Source organism: Onychomys torridus, chromosome 4, assembly GCF_903995425.1.
Source record: "Onychomys torridus chromosome 4, mOncTor1.1, whole genome shotgun sequence".
Lineage (NCBI taxonomy): Eukaryota > Metazoa > Chordata > Mammalia > Rodentia > Cricetidae > Onychomys > Onychomys torridus.
In genome coordinates, this window is record NC_050446.1 from 125,849,205 (window position 1) to 125,866,251 (window position 17,047).

Consider the following 17,047-nt stretch of genomic DNA (forward strand, 5'->3'; position numbering starts at 1 on the left):
AGAACCTGGGTCTTGGGAAGAGCAGCCAGTGTCCTTAACCATTGTGACATCTCACCACCTGTAAAGTTTGTTTTTAAGTTAAAAAGAGAGAGAAAAAGGAATCATTGGCCAAGTGTGGTAAAACATGCCTTTAATTAGAGAAATCTGGAGCAGGAATAAAAGGGGAGGATTCTTAATGATGTCTGCAGCCACCAACAATTATTTCTCCCAGAGGACACAGCCCACTTTGGGGAAATGGGCAGCTTGACCCCTGGGCCTGTTTCCCATCTTCCCCAAATGACCAGACAGTATCTGGGTCCTGTCACTTGTGCTAACAATGGCTTATAGGCCAGAGTGTGCTGCCAATGAAGGAAGCCACAGAAGGGGCTGTAACACCATAAACACTTCTTTTAACAATGGAAGACACTTTATTTAGTTTTTTTTTTTTTTTAATCTTCTCTGAACATTTCAACTCTGTAGAAATCAAATGCAAAATATGTGCATTTTTAAGTTAGCATCTACTCAACTATCCGGATCAGAGCAATCTCCTACAGTGAGACACACCCAGGAGGGGTGAGGCCGTGCCCATCTGTACACACAATATTTCCTGGTGGAAAGTACACAGGACTAACTCGGGTGACCTGGCCTCCATCTTAAGAGTCGCTGCAATGCTGGAGCAAACTGGAATGGAAAACTAGAGCTCTCAGGAGTGGGCCAGGCAGTGCCAGTACAGAAGGAACATCAAGGACCGCGGCCCAGGGAGGCTAGTCTCAGTAATAAGATTGCTCAAATTTAGCTGTATATACACTTATCTACACGTGATCTATAGCTAGAGATAAAAAAGAGCCGTGAAAGATTGGAAAACCTTAAATCACTCCAGTAAATCGGAAGAACACCAGCAAATTCACAGTGGCTCAGGGTGTGGCCAGAGTCAGCCTGCTCCAGAGCTGAATGCCTTTGGGAAAACCCCACTAGCACATAGATCCCAAACAGCAGACATCACAACTGCCTATGGCTAGAGTGTGTTCCCAGTTCAAAGAAGTGAGTTTCAAATTCCTGCCCTTCTCCTGGCTCTGCTCCCCAAAAAGGAAAATCCAGAGGTGGATTATTTATACAAGGAACCGTGGACACTCAGCTGAGTATTGGAGAAGCATTTGTCCATTGGGCACACACCACCTCTACCCACCCTAGTGCAAAAAGACAGAGCCCTGGGAACCAGTAAGGAAGGCTTGGATGGGGGTGGAGGAACCCCACCTGAATTTCCTTCTGAAATGAACTCAAGGTCTAGGGTACAAGATTCATGCTCAGCAGGCACCAAGACCAGAGCTGTAGATGTGAGGGCTGAGGTCTCCACCTTGTCACTGGGGTCATTGCAGACCTCGGCACCATGCTAACCCCGCGTGCACACTGGAGGTAGGTGTAGAATATTTACTGTAGGGAAGGGCAGCAGCTCTCTACCCACACGAGGAGGAACATGGGCTTTGTCAGTCCCTACCCCGAGGCTCTCAGCTCCACCCTAGCAAGTGGAGACCACCCCGGGAAAGGGCATGAGCACCCCCCTTGGAAGACTAAAGGACTCAGGGCACCTTTATAATTACCATATCATTAATTTCTTTCACCATGTTGAAACACACAGCAAGTTGAACACTCACTTAAAAATAAACCTCAAACTCTGTATATACAGTACAGTAGGGGGTGCAAACAGGAAGGGACATCAGTCCTGTTGTGGAGTCCACTTTCCAACTGCTGAGCAGAGCTCACCAACACTGTGGGCTGATTGAGTGGAGCTGGCAAGATGGCATTCAGCTAATACTGGACTTGGCTCCCCTTTGATACCAGTTGGGGAAGGGGGGGGTGGGGACATCTGCCCAGGGATCCTTGTATCGGGAGCAAGAAAAGAGGCGAGCCATCAAAGAGGCCCGATATGGCAGGAGGGCTCATTTCACTAGCCAGCAGGCCTCTTGCTCGCCCGCCACTCCTGGTGGGCATTTGAAGGTGACCCAAAGGATCCTTCCCAGTCCAAGCTGGCTTTGCAGAAGAAGGGGTAGGTGTGGCAGGAGTCCCAGAGACAGAGACCTTCTTTCAGAGGAACCAGAACCTAAACCCAAACCCAAACCCAAGTCAGCTGAGCAGGGAGTGGAGAGGTCAGTGAGATGACTGGATGGAAGTGCCATCCTGTCCCTCAGAGCACACAGCAGCTACTGGTGGAGGGCGAAGTTCTCAGTGAACACCAGTGTGAAGGAGCAGTGACCCTGGCTGCTTCCACGGTCAAGCCCAGGTCTCCACTTCTGATGCTGCTCTGCTACCTCTTGATGGGACCAGGCCAGGTCAGTGGTGTAGCCCTTGTAGCGGAAGATGGGGGTGGGGCCTATCTGTACACGAGATGGGAGAACTGAGTGGATTTGTAGTTCAGCTGGTTGTTGGGCATGAACTTGTGCAGCTCGCTCTTTCTGCAGCAGGGGTCGTAGTGGTAAGCGCCAAGGCAGGCGTCGCAGGAGACTTTTGAACACTGGGTGCAGGTGTTAGTAGCACCCACACGGTTACAAAAGCCACAGCGGGAGGTGCCTGTGGTAGACGGCTTGGGCTTTAAGTGGACAGGTGGCAGCCGGTCAAGGCCCTGCGTCTGGCCCATATACTTCTCCCGCATAGGTGTCCCATGGATCAGGCTGTCGTGAGCAGAGGCCTTGCTAAGAAAGGCGCTGGGCTTGGAGCCTGAAGGACAGCCGAGTAGACTGTCACAGCGCTGGCAGAGGGAAGAGCTGCAAGACAGGCCACAGTTTTGGCACTTGGAGAGAGCAGACTCTTTGGTGGGGGGTGAACGCTTGTGGTAGATGGAGTGGGCATCGTTTTTGACTAGCCACACATCCGGCCGCAGAGCATCCTGTCTCCGGTAGGAGGCCCTGGGCTCCGAGTCTGTATACAAGTCCACGTCCTCCTGAGTGGAAAAGTACGTACTGCGCAGAAGGCCAAGGCCAGTGATGGGGGAGATGGGTGGAAGGTCATCAGGGCTACCATGGGGGGAGCTGGACATGGTCAGCAAGGATGGGGATGGGCGGATGATCTCGTCCTTCAGGTCATCCGCTACATCCATGGCCAAGGGCTCCTTTCGCAGACTCAGGGAGGCCTTGGAGGGGACCTTCCTGCTCTCCCAGTAACTGTCGTAGGCATCCACTGACCTGGAGGGTTTGGTCACTCGGGGCTTGTAGTAGTCCTTGGCTGCCCGCTCACTGGCTGACTTCTGGAGTGCCACGCGAGCTATGGAAGTGGTCAGGTGCTCCTTACTCTCAGCCCGTCGCCGCAGAGCATCTGAGCACCCATGCACGTCCTCTGTGCTGCTCTTGCGTTCAGTCACCACATCCAGCTCCGAGTAGCCCTTGTCCTTCACCTGCGAGTGGATCCCCAGCATCTGCTCACATTCCACCTTGGCCAGGAAGAGCTCAAAGGAGACCATCTTCACCTGGAGGGACTCCACAAGCTCCTTGAGTTTGTACGCAGTTCCCAACTCAGGCTCGTAGCCCATGTACCTCAGAATGGCTCGGATGTCCTTCTCCAGCAATGTGGACTTGACATAGTAAACAAAAGGGCCTGTGTAGGTCTAAGGAGAAAGTGGGCAAAAAAAAAACAAAACACAAAAACAAACAAAAAAAAAAAAAAAAAAAAAAAAGAAGCATGCTACAGAGAAGCCTGTTCAAACCAAGTGCAGAGCGGGACCAGCAGGGAGAGGGATGGGGAGTCTCTGCCCATAGACCAGAAACAAGAGCATGCTAAATGCCCACCAAGCAAGGGACACATGTGGCCCCTATGAGGCCAACGAGGCCATCAGCTTTCTGTGTAGGCATGAAGGCTCTGTTCCATGAGGGAGCACAGGGGATAGCATTATAGGGGTGTGACACTAAGCCCGGAGAATGCCCCTTTCAGGCCTTTGCCAAAGTTTTAAGAACACACTAGGGCTGGGGATACAGCTTGGGATACAGCATGCACCATAGGTTTAATTCCCACTACAACAGACAAACAAATACACGCAACATGCCACAGTTCCAGCCTGGCTCGGGCAGCCTCTACTCGCTCCCTGCTCCCTGCTATGTAAAGTGCAGATTCTTCTTCCAACCCTCCACCCCCAACTGGGGCTTTGGTCCACACCAGCTCCCAGATGCTTGGAGCCCATGGGATGAGAACAGGGCCCATACACTCAGGAGGGAGCAGCAGGCAGAGTTGGCCACCCCACCTCACCTTGATGCTGCGGAATTCCTTCTTCCAGGGGAACAGGAAGAGGTTGATGGCCACGGTCTCTAGCATGCTGAAGGCGCAGTGCAGAGCGTTCAGGCTGGAGCTGTTCAGTGAGCGGAGAGAGCTCTCCACCACTTCATAAAACTGGATCAGCCGAAATCGATGCAAGGGGTCCGCTTTGTGCAGGCTGAGCAGGGTGGCAGCTCCCACTCGCAGGTACTCATCACTGCCAGGCTGCTGCTTGCCGGGGGTCGTGTCCACTTTGCCCTCATGGAACTGCACGTACTTCCGAAATAAATCATCCTTGTACTTCGTATCCATTGAACTGGGCTTCCCCAATCAAACCCAAAGGGCTACCTCATCTCCCCCATGGCTCTGGGACCGGAGACTGGCACATCACATGAAGAACTGGCATGGTGCCCATGAACCAGCACATGCTCTGAAAAGGGAGGAACAAGAAGCCATCACCCATCTGACTAGTCCCTACCCCAGCTTTGGAATGCTGAGGACAGCAAAGCCCAGAGCTGGCCCAGCTATGCGGCTCTTTAGTCCAGATGGTCCCCGTATGCTCTTCCACCTGGCACAGATATGGAACCCATACGTGGTACAAGGTGGTAAAAACCTACCAGGCCCTACAGCGCAGCAGCTCACAGGAGTGACTAATGCCCTGGAGGCAGGGTCAGGAAGCTGGGACACGCTTGGCCTTCGTGTCACAAAGGAGGAGTTTGGGAAAGCCCCGAGGCAGAGTTGAACCTGAAGCAGTGCCAGGCCGGGGTGTGACTCTGGAGGTTGCAGGAGGGAGGTGCTGAGCTGGCTCTGCAGAGCATGTCCTAGGCAAACTCCCTTACTCCTGAGCAAGTAGGGTCAGGAGCTACTGTGGCCCCTGAAGACAGGCAGCTATTGAGAAAACTACACAGGGTCACAAAGCTCCCAAGGTGAAGCCAAGGTCAGAGCCCAGGCAGGCTCCAGAGTCCAGGCCCAGCCCACCACACCCTGCTTTCCTGGAGCAGGAAGGAGCTTGGCACCCACAGAAAGGAGGCTGCTAAAGGCCATGCAGCAAAAAGGGATTGGGGGGGGGGCAGTACTCACAGGACACCAACGACTGTCCTGATGGTGGGGGCTGGGGCTGCAGTGTGAGAGACCCTGGGCCCCACTCCCAGCAGCACACACAGGGTTTCTGTGAATGGCCACATGAAGCCACTGAAGAGTTTAATTCAGGGTCTGAAGCGGGACTACAGAGACCAGGCGTCTACTGTCCCTTCACCTCAGAGGGCACCACAGCCTTCTGGGAGAAGAAAAGGTGCTGAGCTGGGGGCCGGTATGCACAGCAGCCCAGCAGCTCACAGGCAGCCTCAGGTAAACAGCAGCACTCACACGACCACACACTGCCGGCAAACATGGCTCAAAAGGGTACACAGGTACCAGTGAGGCAGTAAGGCTGGGGCTCCAAAGCCTGAGTTCAGAGCCCTGGTCCAAGACACTTGAGACAATCCCTCAACCCCTTGGCTCCTTTTCCTCATGAACCCTGATCAGCACACACAGCTCCACACAACATGGCCAAGTAAGGACTTGTGTGAGATGGTGACAGGACCTTCCGTGCCCTGGCAAGGTGCCCACTCTCAAGACAACAGGATCTCAAGAAGGCTCCAGTAGAGGGGGTGTAGACCACGCCTGACCCTTTCCTGGCCACAACCTCGGAGCATGGGTGGTGACCATCCTACTCTAAGCTAACCTCTGCAGCTGCCCAGGTGTGTAAGAGCTCACCCGTATCATTGAGCCTGTGGGAGGAAAAGGGGGGGGGGGGCTGGCCTGTGGGATCCTCTACCAGATCTGTGCTCTGGCAACAATCACAAGGTCCACAGAACTACCCAGGCCTCAGTAAGCCACAGGTCAGGATCTCTGGTTTGGGGGGATGCCTGGTAGCATTAACAGTGGAGTAAGAGGTGGAACACACAGCAAAACTGGGGGTACACACTGGATGTAGGAGCACATTCTGGAGGTAAGACATGACAGTCTTGTACAGTGTGAGATTGGAACAAACAACAAATACTTGAGGACCCGAAAAGACCTTGAGGGCACCCAGCACTTTAGAAACAAATGGACTAAGAGCTCACAAAAGGCAAACACAGGACCCCAAAGATAAGTGCTAACTCCAGACCAAGGCCAAAGGCCCTCCGTGGTCACACTTGTCCGCACAGCAGTCTAACCTCCCTCTAAGCATCAGCCAGACCAGCCCTTGCTCCCTGGCTGTATCAGGCTGACTGTACAGCAGGGCTTGGCACACGCATTGGGTTTGTTGATCTTTCTCTGACTCTTTGGTGACTGGCTCACCACAGCATGCAGGCCTCAGCTCCAACACAGCTGTCACTGCCGTGTCACACTGAGAAAATCCCACCTTCCCAGTCCCTCACTGCCATGTTACCCTGGTATAGCCATAATGTGAAATTATTGGCTTTATTCTTTTTCTAGCTTCCTCTCAGTTTCTCCGCCGTAACCTGTAATTCCCATGAAGTCAGAGGTCACCACAGTACTTAGCATTGATGCAGTTTGAAGTGGGCATCAATACTACAGAGCAATGCGTGATGTAAGGAGTTCATGCACACACACAGCGACCCTTCAGTTTCTCAGCAAGTCACAAGAGGATGAGTTGCAAATATGGCATGTTATGCAACCTGAAGCTCAGGGTGAGCCTGTGCCCCGGACAACCCTGAAGTCCATATCCCACAAGTGTTTTACAAAGCACCTACATTCTGCCTGGCCTGGTCATGGGTGGGGGATAGGAATTGTAGAGGCCATCGGTGAAGAAGATAGCGTAAGACCAGTTCTACCTAGAACAGCTCAGCAGCCACATCCTCTCAATACAAACTCATTGCCAGCCAACGAGGATATCTGCAGCTGTTCCTGATAATAAGCACGGGTTTACCTATGAGAAGCTCCCTCCTGCTACTGAAGCAGGAACTGGTTTTTGTTAAGTTTGAAAACCAACAGGAATATCACATGGATGGGGGGACTCAGTGGTGGAGCACCCGCCTTGCATGCCTGAGACCCTGGATCCCATCGGAAGCACTAGACATGGTCTCATGTAGCTCAAGCTGACCGCAAATTTGCTATACAGCTGAGGAAGACCTTGAACTTCTGATCCTCCTGCCGCTGCTTTCCAGATGCTGAAGTAAAGTAAGAAGGGCTGGGGGCTAGAGACATGGTTAGGTACTCTGGCAGCTCTTGCAGAGGACCCAGGTTTGATTCCCAGCACCCACATGGCAACACACAGAACTGCCTGTCACTCCAGTCCTAGGGGATCTGATGCCCTCTTCTGGCCTCTGCAGGAACTGCATGCACATGGTGCACAGACCTACATACAGGCAAACACCAATACACATTAAATAAGACAGGCATGGCCCAGCACTCAGGAAGCAGAGGCTGGTGGGTCTCTGTGAGTTCAAGGCCAGCCTGATAATGAGTTCCAGAACAGCCAGGGCTACATAGAAACAGTCTTTTTGAGGACAGCAGTGGAGTGGCTACCATGCATCTTCCTGTACACTGCTTTTTTTCTCTCCATGAAGTCAGCCTTGAGCTTCAAGTACGTGATATTTTCAAAGTGAGCTATCCCCCTGCCTCACTCAGCTCAGAGGTGTTGTTTGGCAATGGCTCCTCACTCCACGACAAACAATGAAAAGAGAGCCACAGCTTCACTGGGTGCTCATAGCCCTAAAATAAGGGTGAGAGACACATATACGAAGAATCCTGAAGCTAAGAACAGTAGCAGCACATACCTAGAAATCCGTCCCTAGGGAGGCTGAGGCAGGAGGACTGCCATGCACTTAAGCCAAGTCTGGACTACTCTCAAGAATGTCAAACAGGCTTAGTAGGGGAGGGAAAAGGCAAAAGAAAATTAATGCCTGCAATCCCAGCACTCAGAAGGTTAGACCAGGAAGATCTCTAAGAGTTCAAAGCCAGCCTAGGGTACAGAATAAGACCCTGTACCTGTATAAAAAAAAAAAAAATGAAAGAGGGGCCTGGCGGTGGTGGCACACATCTTTCATCCCAGCACTCAGGAGGCAGAGGCAGGCAGATCTCTGTGAGTTTGAGACCAACCTGGTCTACAAAGTGAATTCCAAAAAAGGCTCCAAAGCTACACTGGGAAATCTTGTCTCAAAAAAAAAAAAAAAGGGTTAGGGAGATGGTTCAGCAGTACTTCCCACACAAGCATGAAGAACTGAGTTTCAGCACTCAGCAGGGCACTGTGCACACTGTGGCACCAGCACTGGGGAGCAAAGACAGGAGGATCCTGAGAGCCTGATGAAGAGCCAACCTAGAAAGAACAGGGGAGCTCCAGACTCAGTAAGAAACCCTGACTCAAAAAGTAAAAGAAGGGCTGGAGAGATGGCTCAGAGGTTAAGAGTACTGACTGCTCTTCCAGAGGTCCTGAGTTCAATTCCCAGCAACCACATGGTGGCTCACAACCATCTGAAATGAGATCTGGTGCCCTCTTCTGGCCTGCAGTCATACATGCTGTATACATAATAAATAAATAAATCTTTAAAAAAAAAAAGTAAAATTTAAAAATAAATAAAGTGAAAGAAAAAGCTGGACATTTGGCGCACTCCTTTAATGGGGGAAGGGGGACTGGAGAGATTGCTCAGTGGTTAAAGACACCTGCTCTTGCAGGAACCTGTGTTTGATTCCCAGCACCGATACGGTGGCTCACAACTGTCCATAACTCTAGTTCCAGGGGATCTGACACCCTCTTCTGACCTCTGTGGGCACCTGGAATGCCCAGAATGTGGACTGACACACATTCAAGCAAAATGCTCACACACATTTTAAAAAATTATTTTTTTTAGTGGGGGAGGGAGGCTGGAGAGATGGCTCAGTGGTTAAGAGAGCCCTGGCTGCTTTTACAGAGGACCTGGATTTAATATGGGGGCTTAGTAGTCTGTCACTCCTATCCCAGGGGGTCTGACACCCTCTTCGGGCCTCCAAGGCACACACATGCTCCATAGACATGCATGAAGGAAAAAAAAGAAACCAACCACATAAATAAAAATAAAGAATGAAAAAAAGTCTTAAAGTGCAGAGATAAAAAGGGATGTCATGCAACCTCTGGCTTCCTCTAAAGATACACGAACAATTGTGAAGACCCAAATACACCACACATAGTCAAACAATGAACAGAGACCTACTATGTTCCAAGTGATCAGACAAGCTCCCACTTCCATCACATCTCCCATTTCATCCTGACAGCAGCTGAGGAAACCAAGATGCACTCAACATCTCCAGCAGAGCCAAAAGGGCCAACAGGTCCTGAGGCCTGGCTCTTTTCCATGCAGCTCACTCATTTCTGGCTATAATCAGTATCAATCACAAAGGGGTCAGGATATGCAGATCCCTGTGCCGGCTGTTCAAAAATCAGTAAGATGAGTGGGACGGTGATAGCGCACACCTTTAATCCCAGCACTCGGGAGGCAGAGGCAGGTGGATCTCTGTGAGTTCGAGGCCAGCCTGGGCTACAGAGTGAGTTCCAGAAAAGGCACAAAGCTACAGAGAAACCTTGTCTCGAAAAACAAAAAACAAAAAAATCAGTAATATGCACAGGAAAACCCCAATATTAAAGAGGAAACTGAGCACAGACAGCCAACTCACTTGTCCTAAGTCACTGCGCCAAGAAGACTCTGAAATCTTACCAAATCTTCTGGAGTGGGCTCCTTGAAAGGCTCAATCAGTCAAATGTCCTGCGGCCAGGAATCTGAGTCTGATAGTAGCAAAACTGCCATCTTCCCACACCAAATGGGCTGGGAGATCCACCAGCCTCTTTATGATGTAAGCTTAAGGGCCCAGGAGAGAGGCTGGCCAGAGACCAGCCAGTAGTAAGGCAGTTACATCATCCCTGCTGAGTACATTTCCTGAGAATACAGGCTGCCTTTGTGGCTGGCCCTAACTGGTGTCTTTTTTGAGCATAGAGCCAGCAATTTATTCCCAGCACTCTGGAAAACACAACAACAACAACAACAACAACAAACACGTTCTCTGCAAACACAGCCTGGTTACAGGAGAGAGCAAGACAGCCCAGCGACAGAAGCTGTTAATTTCTCCAGGCAACCCAAAGACTGGAATGCCAAGCCATACCAGGCTGGCAGGCGGAAAATACAGCTCTGTGAATCTCCGGAACACAGAAGCAGAAGGATGGATGCCTAGTGCCATCGGCTCTGGGTGGCACCTCCTGCACCCACAATCTGGACCTCTTTGTAAAGCAAATCAGAGAAGGCGAAGCTAGTGCACAGGCAGGGGGCTTTACCAACAATTATTCTTTAAACATCCAACGGGGAAAGCCCAACGCGTTTAAAGTTCAGCTGAATGGTACCCAAATAACCTGGGAAGTGGAGCATCGGTTCCCATGCTTTACCTCTGCTGGCCCGCCCATTCAAGCAGAATGTGCCCCCGTGGCAGCACTAATGGCAGACGCTATTTGGGTCCCAGTTCTCCAATCTACATGTTTACACAACCCTGGTTCAGCTTCAGCCTCCAAATAGGATCAGAGATGCGACTACACCTCTCTTTACCCAACCTCTATGCACTCACTGTAAGCAAGAGGTTCCCAGACCCATCGGCGGCATCTCCTGCTGACTGTTCACTACAGGAACTCCGCACCTCTACTAGCCTCCAGAAACATTGACACCGGGGCCTTCCAAAGCTCTGAAAACAACTTGGGCTATTCTGGAACATGGTTGCCCTCCCCACAGCGGCTTCTCTTGGGAGTTCTGAAGGGAGCTATGTCCCTTCCCTGCAGGGGACGTAAACCTGCGGCGGCTATCCCTGCTGGGTGAGCCACCAGCCTCTGATCGCCATAGGTGGGGAAAACGCCCGTCTCAAAGGCAGGCGCGTAGGGTCGATGGTGCTGGGAACTGGGGGCAGAACCCAGGGCATCGCACACTCTGGGCAAGCTCTCGCTAACGCCCCTCCGTCTACCAATGAAGTGCTAGGACCTGTCAATGGACACCTGCTGTATCCCGGCACCGTGCAACGCCTGCGTCTTCTCATTCCACGCCCACCGCAGCCCCGGAAGGCCGCCGTGTTCCTCCTCACAGACTCGGAGACCGAGGCTCCCGAGGCGGAGCGACTCAGGCAAGGTCACTCGGTGAGTCCAAAGCCAGGTCCGCCTCCCCTCCCGACTGCGGGCCACGGCGCGGTGCCTGCCCCCGAGGGGGGGCGGTGTGCAGCCTCACCCGGGAGCAGTGCTGCGGCCGGCCGCACGTAGCGGCTGCGGGGACGGAGCCGAGGGCCTGGCCAGCGACTGCGCCCGCAGGGACCTGCCCTCCCGCCTGCCCCGCACTCACCCGCCGCTGCCCGCTAGGGAAGCGAGCGCCGCCGGAGCACAGCCCCGCACAGCCCCGCCGCTCCCGCCGGCTCCCGGGGACCGAGACTAGTACGGGAGCTAGCCGCAGCCCGGAAGTACTCTGTTCGGAAATGACGTCAACAGAGGCGGGCCCTGCGAGAAACTGGATCGCGGCTGCGCGCTGAGCCTGAGGAGGAGCGGCGGAAGCCGGTGGCCAGCAGGTGAACACGAGGAACGGAGAGCAAAGAGGAGGAGGGGGGCGAAAGGAGGGAAAAATGGGGGTGGAGGGTAGCGCTTCTCCGCGGAACCCGACCTCACCCCTTAGGGACAGTGAAGGAGGCACAAGCGGAACCCGGAAGCAAATGAACTGGAAGTGACGCGCAGCGCTCCGCCCGCAAACGCTGGTTAGCCGAGTTGTCATGGAAACGGGTTCCAGCGCTGGGAGATTGGTTTTTCCACCTGACCGGCTTTCCCCTGGTCAGAACAGTGCTTGAGAGCCCCGGCTGACGTCGAACCCCGCGATCCTGTTTCAAAGACGAAACCGCGGAGGGTAGAGAGCCAAAGCATGGGCGGAGGTCAGGCAAGACTGGAGAGAGGACCATGGGTGTTACTGCTGGCGACCGAGGTTGGGGATGCGGATCCGGGGATGGGGGAGTGGGGGCTCAGGAGAGGGCTCAGCGTTTAGAAGCACTTATTGCTTTCAGAAGACCCGGGTTTGATCCCCAGAACCCACATGGAGGCTCACAACCATCCATAACACTAGTTCCAGGGCATCTGATGCCCTCTTTGACCTCCACGGGTACCAGTCACGCACGTGGTGCACATACATAGATGCAGGCAACACATACGTAAAATAAAAATAAATCACTACATAGCGAAACGCTGTCTCAAGTGATAACAATAATGGGAATCCATTATTCCCATTTAACCCATAGTTTGGACCTAACGGCGCAGTTCTATAATCCCAACTATTCCAAAGGCTGAGTCGGGAGGATTGTGAGTTTAAAGCTAACATGAATAACTTAGCAAGCTCATGTCTAAAAAAAGAAAATAATAAAAGGCTGGGGCTGTAGCTCAGTCCTGAACTCTTGCCTAGCCTGTGTGTACTCCCTGGGTTCAGTTCCCAACAATGAAAAAGGAGAGTGAGGAGACTCCCAGTGTTGACTTAACCTCTCTGAGCCTCATAATACCTTTTAAAAGTTTAAAAGCAATAATAACAATAATAGCAATAGCAGACTGCCTGGTGAGATGTAGTCAGAACGACCTACATAGAAATTGCTCAGAACACATCGAGCACAAACTAAGGCCCTAAAGGAGTTGTTTGAGACAGGCTAGTCTGAGCTCAGTATGTATTCTGGCCTGGACCACACTTCTAGCCCAAGCTACTCTCAAACTTGTGGAGCTCAGCCTGCCTCTGTCTCCTAAATGAAGCTGGCTGCTTCCCTCAGTTATGTAACCATGGAAACCATAGGGCAGAGCAATCCTCCCATGTCCTTCGGGATCTGCACAGTACACTGGCTTATGTCCCGACAGCTGGCCACTTGACTTCTCAGAGGGTTCTCCAAACTCCTATTTGCCACGTTGACTGGGAGCTCCCTGGGAGATGAACTTCAGGGGGCTGTGCTGGAGAGATGGCTCAACCTTTAAGGGATGGCTGCTCAAGGACCTGAGTTCAGTTCCCCAGAACCACATGTCAGTCTCAGGGAATTAGACACCCTCCTCTGGCCTCTGAGAGGGCACTGCATACATGTTGTGCAGTTATACGTTCAGGCCAAAAAAAAAAAAAGATTATACACACGAAATATTTTTTTTAACTTGAGAGATGGACTTTGGTTTGCTGCAGAATCCTTAGAGTTTGCCAAGTGCCAGACACATATATAAAGCATGGATCATCATTTTCAATTGGCTGGAATTTTTTTTTTTTTTTTTTTTTTTTTTTTTGAGGCAGTCTCAATGTGTAGCCTGACTGTCCTGGAACTCAGTATGTAAACCAGGCTGGCCTCGAACTCACAGAGATCCACCTCCTCTGCCTCCTGAGTGCTGGGATTAAAGATGTGCACCACTGTACCTTGCTTTTTCATCCCTCTGGCTGTCCACACCCTGCTGCCTGGTTGTGGATGCCCTTCCCAGCACCTCTTACTTTCCCTGTGTTGCTTGCTAGTTAGTGTCCAGCCCCAACTCAGTCTCTCTCTTTCTTTCTTTCTGGAATCTTCTATTTCTCCAGCTAAAAGATCCAGAGCCTTTCTCTTCTGGCTCCTCACAGCACTCTTTTGTAATTGTATCTCAGCTCTCGGCACTGCAGGCCACATATGTATTCAGCCTGGCATCTGCACCAGGACCCACATTCCTTTCCATCTGTAGTCCCGAGGAGCTCTGTGCATGTCTGATCAGAGCCATCCAGCTGTTGTCCTTTGATTTCAGGAGTCACTCTTAGAGCCAAGGTGATACCAGCAAAATAAAGCCAGTAGGGTTTGCCCGACAGCTTGATCTAATTCCACAATAAGTTCAGGTTAAGATAGTGCGCTGCTTTTCCCGATGATCCAAGTTTGGTCTGTAGCTCCCACATCAGGCTCCTCACAACCTTCTCCAACTCCAAGGGATCCAACACTTTGTTCCGGCTTTACCTCTGAGAGCACCTGCACACACATACACATGATTAAAAATAAAAATAAATCTTTCCAAGCCAGGAGTGGTGATACATGCCTGGAACCTCAGAACTCAGGAGGTTGAGACAAGAGAATCAGAAGTTCAAGGCTGTCCTTCCTAATAGTGAGTTGAGGCCAGCCTGAGCTACATGAGATCCTGTCTTAATTCCCCAAACAAGGAAAGAAAATAAAAGCCCTCTCAGCAAGTGTGACAAGCTTGCATTTTCACATGAGGCTTCAAGAAAGTCCCTTCCTCCTCTGTGGTTCTGTGACAGCCAAGAGGGGAGCCCTGATGATGGAAACATGTGACATTTCCTGTCAGAAAAGACCCAAGGTCTCAAGACAGGCACATCTCTCATCCTTTACACAAATGAAGACTTGTGGCTTCTTGCTTGGTATCCAGACTTCATTACATAATGATTAGCAGGTTACATAATGATCACATGACAACCATCAGGCACCCTCACTTTTGAGGAGCCAACACTCTACCTACCTCTTTCTATTTTTTATGATTTTTTTTCTGTAAATCACAAAAGTAGCAGGATTCCAACAATACAGAAGCACACAGAACAAAAACCAAAAGAGGAACTACCCTGTGACCCAGCAGTGGGCTTTCTTGGCCTCTGGGAGAGGAACAGGAGTGCAGGAAGCTGTGTGGTTACAGTGGCAGACAGAGGGGTCGATTCTAAACAGCAGCAGGTGAGTGCTGTATCTGCCTAACCAACCTGTCCCTTCAGAGGATGATGGAACTCTACACGATGCCTCAAAACATACCTCAAAAAGTGTGCAAGGAAACACACACTGCATGACACAATCAAACAAAACAAGCACTGGCCAGATCACGGAGTTTAGGTTCATGTAAATATCCAAAGCCAACCAGAGACAGGAATATAGACCAGATGCCTGTTTTCAGTCGTTCCAGTCTCAGCACTGAGGCTGAAGCAGGAGAATGCCTGTGAGTTCAATACCAACCTGAGACCTGAGCAGTGAACAGTGGTCTGGTTGAAGGCAGAGGAGGCACTCAACACTTAAGAACCCTTGCTGTCTTTCCAGAGAACCAAGGCTCAATTCTCAGCACCTGCATCACAAAGCCCACAATCACCTGTAACTTCAGCTGCAGCGGATCTGACGCTGAGCTGAGCTTAAGTAAATCTTGGCAGCATGTGGTGGCACACACCTTTAATCCCAGCACTTGGGAAGCAGAGGCAGATCTCTGTGAGTTTGAGGCCAGCCTTGTCTACAGAGTGAGTTCCAGGACAGCCAGGGATACACAGAGAAACCCTGTCTCAAAAAAAAAAAAAAAAAAAAAAAAATTGTTTTAAATGATTTTATGTGCGTGGGTATTTTGCCTGCATGTTTATCTGTGCACCACATGCATGACTGGTGCCCATGGAGGCCAGAGAGGTCAAGGCATTCAGATCCTCTAGATCTGAACGTGGGTGCTGGAATCAAACCTGAGCTTTTGGAATAGCAACTAGCACAGTTTGCGTTGTAAAGTGCTTGCCTCACAGCATGAGGCCTCAGGCTCCACCTCCAGTACTCGGGCAGTAATTCCAGAGTTTCGGTGGCTTTTGAGCTTTTGCACAGGTCTGGCCTTCCTTTCGGCTGGAGGGAAGAAAGCAGTCAGGCAAGAAAGAACCAGGAGATGAAAACTGGGCTGCTGGCAAGCACAGGACGGGGTACTGAGGTACCAGAGCCTGGCACACACTGAGCCAGCACAGCAGGAATGGTATCTTCTAAAGTGCCTGCTCACAGTGTCTGATGAGCACAGGAGAGCCTGAAGCCTCTGCCTCAGGCTCCGCAACTGTCAGCTCCACATGCTAACAGCACCCACTGGATGCAGCTGACACAAGGCAGTCCATACACGCACTTGACTACAGTAGCTGCCATTATTGGGGTTGCTTGGTAACAGCCCTTGCTCACCTGAAACCTGCTGTGTAGCCCAGGCAGGCCTAGAACTCTGCCTCCACTTCCTAGGTGGGGGATTACAGGTGTGTGCAACCACCTTCCAGCTTAACGATTGATTTTTGTTTGTTTTTATATTTAGTTATTGTGGTTGGGGGGGGGGTCGCTGCATACCACAGCACATGTGTATGGAGGAGGTCAGAGGACAACATGATGGAGTCAGTTCTCACCTGCTACCATGGCCCTGGGATCCAACTGAGGTCATCAAGCACCTAGCCCACCTTGCCAACCCTCCATCTGTTTTTATTCCCACCCCTGCAGGAGAACTGAGAGCCACTGCACTACTGACTGCTGCTCACATCCTTCTTTTTCCTTCAGAGCTTAGCACTGTCACCAAGGCTGAGTACGCACTAGGGATCAGCATGCTGTCCCTGAACGCAAGGTGGTTCTGCTGCCTCTGCCTGGTACATGACAGGTGTGGGGCCTGAAATCTGACTGTTCCTTTTGATTGAATGAGATATCCCTGACATCTTTCAAGGACCTTCCCTCTGGATGATAAGCCCTTTATAAAGATGGGTTTTTTTTTTAATTTTAATTAAATTTATTCCTTTTGTTTTCTGTGTGTTTTTCCTGCATGTATGTAGGTGCACCATGTGCATGCTTGGTGCCCCTGGAAGTCAGAAGAGAGCATTGGATCCCTTGGAATTTTGGAGTTTTAAACAGTTTTAAGCCAACATGTGGGTGCTAGGAATTGAACCTGGATCCTTTGCAAGACTAATATGTTCTCTTGTGAGTCATCTCTCTAGCCCCTAAATTTTTTTAGGATTTATTTTAATTTTATATATATACAGGTTTTGCCTGCATGTGTTGTATGTGCCACATTTGTGCCTGGTGTCCACAGAGGACAGAAGAGGGGTCAGGTTCCTTGGGGCTGGAGTTACAGTTGGTTGTGTGCTGC

The 17,047-nt window shown here is 51.1% G+C and overlaps 1 protein-coding gene across 4 annotated transcripts; it reads right to left on the minus strand.

Annotated features, from left to right (window-relative positions):
• Positions 1–113: 113 nt before the first annotated feature.
• Positions 114–12,245, minus strand: Spata2 (spermatogenesis associated 2). Of its 4 annotated transcripts, none has more exons than XM_036183465.1 (3): positions 11,541–12,245; positions 4,210–4,645; positions 114–3,541 (listed from the first exon to the last, which is right to left on the minus strand). In XM_036183465.1, the coding sequence occupies exons 2-3, from the start codon at positions 4,525–4,527 to the stop codon at positions 2,348–2,350; spliced, it is 1,512 nt and encodes a 503-aa protein (XP_036039358.1). In that variant the 5' UTR covers positions 4,528–4,645; positions 11,541–12,245; the 3' UTR covers positions 114–2,347. The 4 variants fall into 4 exon arrangements, with proteins under 4 accessions (XP_036039358.1, XP_036039355.1, XP_036039357.1 ...); XM_036183462.1 differs by having other exon boundaries at positions 114–3,574; positions 11,541–12,243; XM_036183464.1 differs by lacking the exon at positions 11,541–12,245 and adding an exon at positions 11,190–11,311 and having other exon boundaries at positions 114–3,574.
• Positions 12,246–17,047: the final 4,802 nt, after the last annotated feature.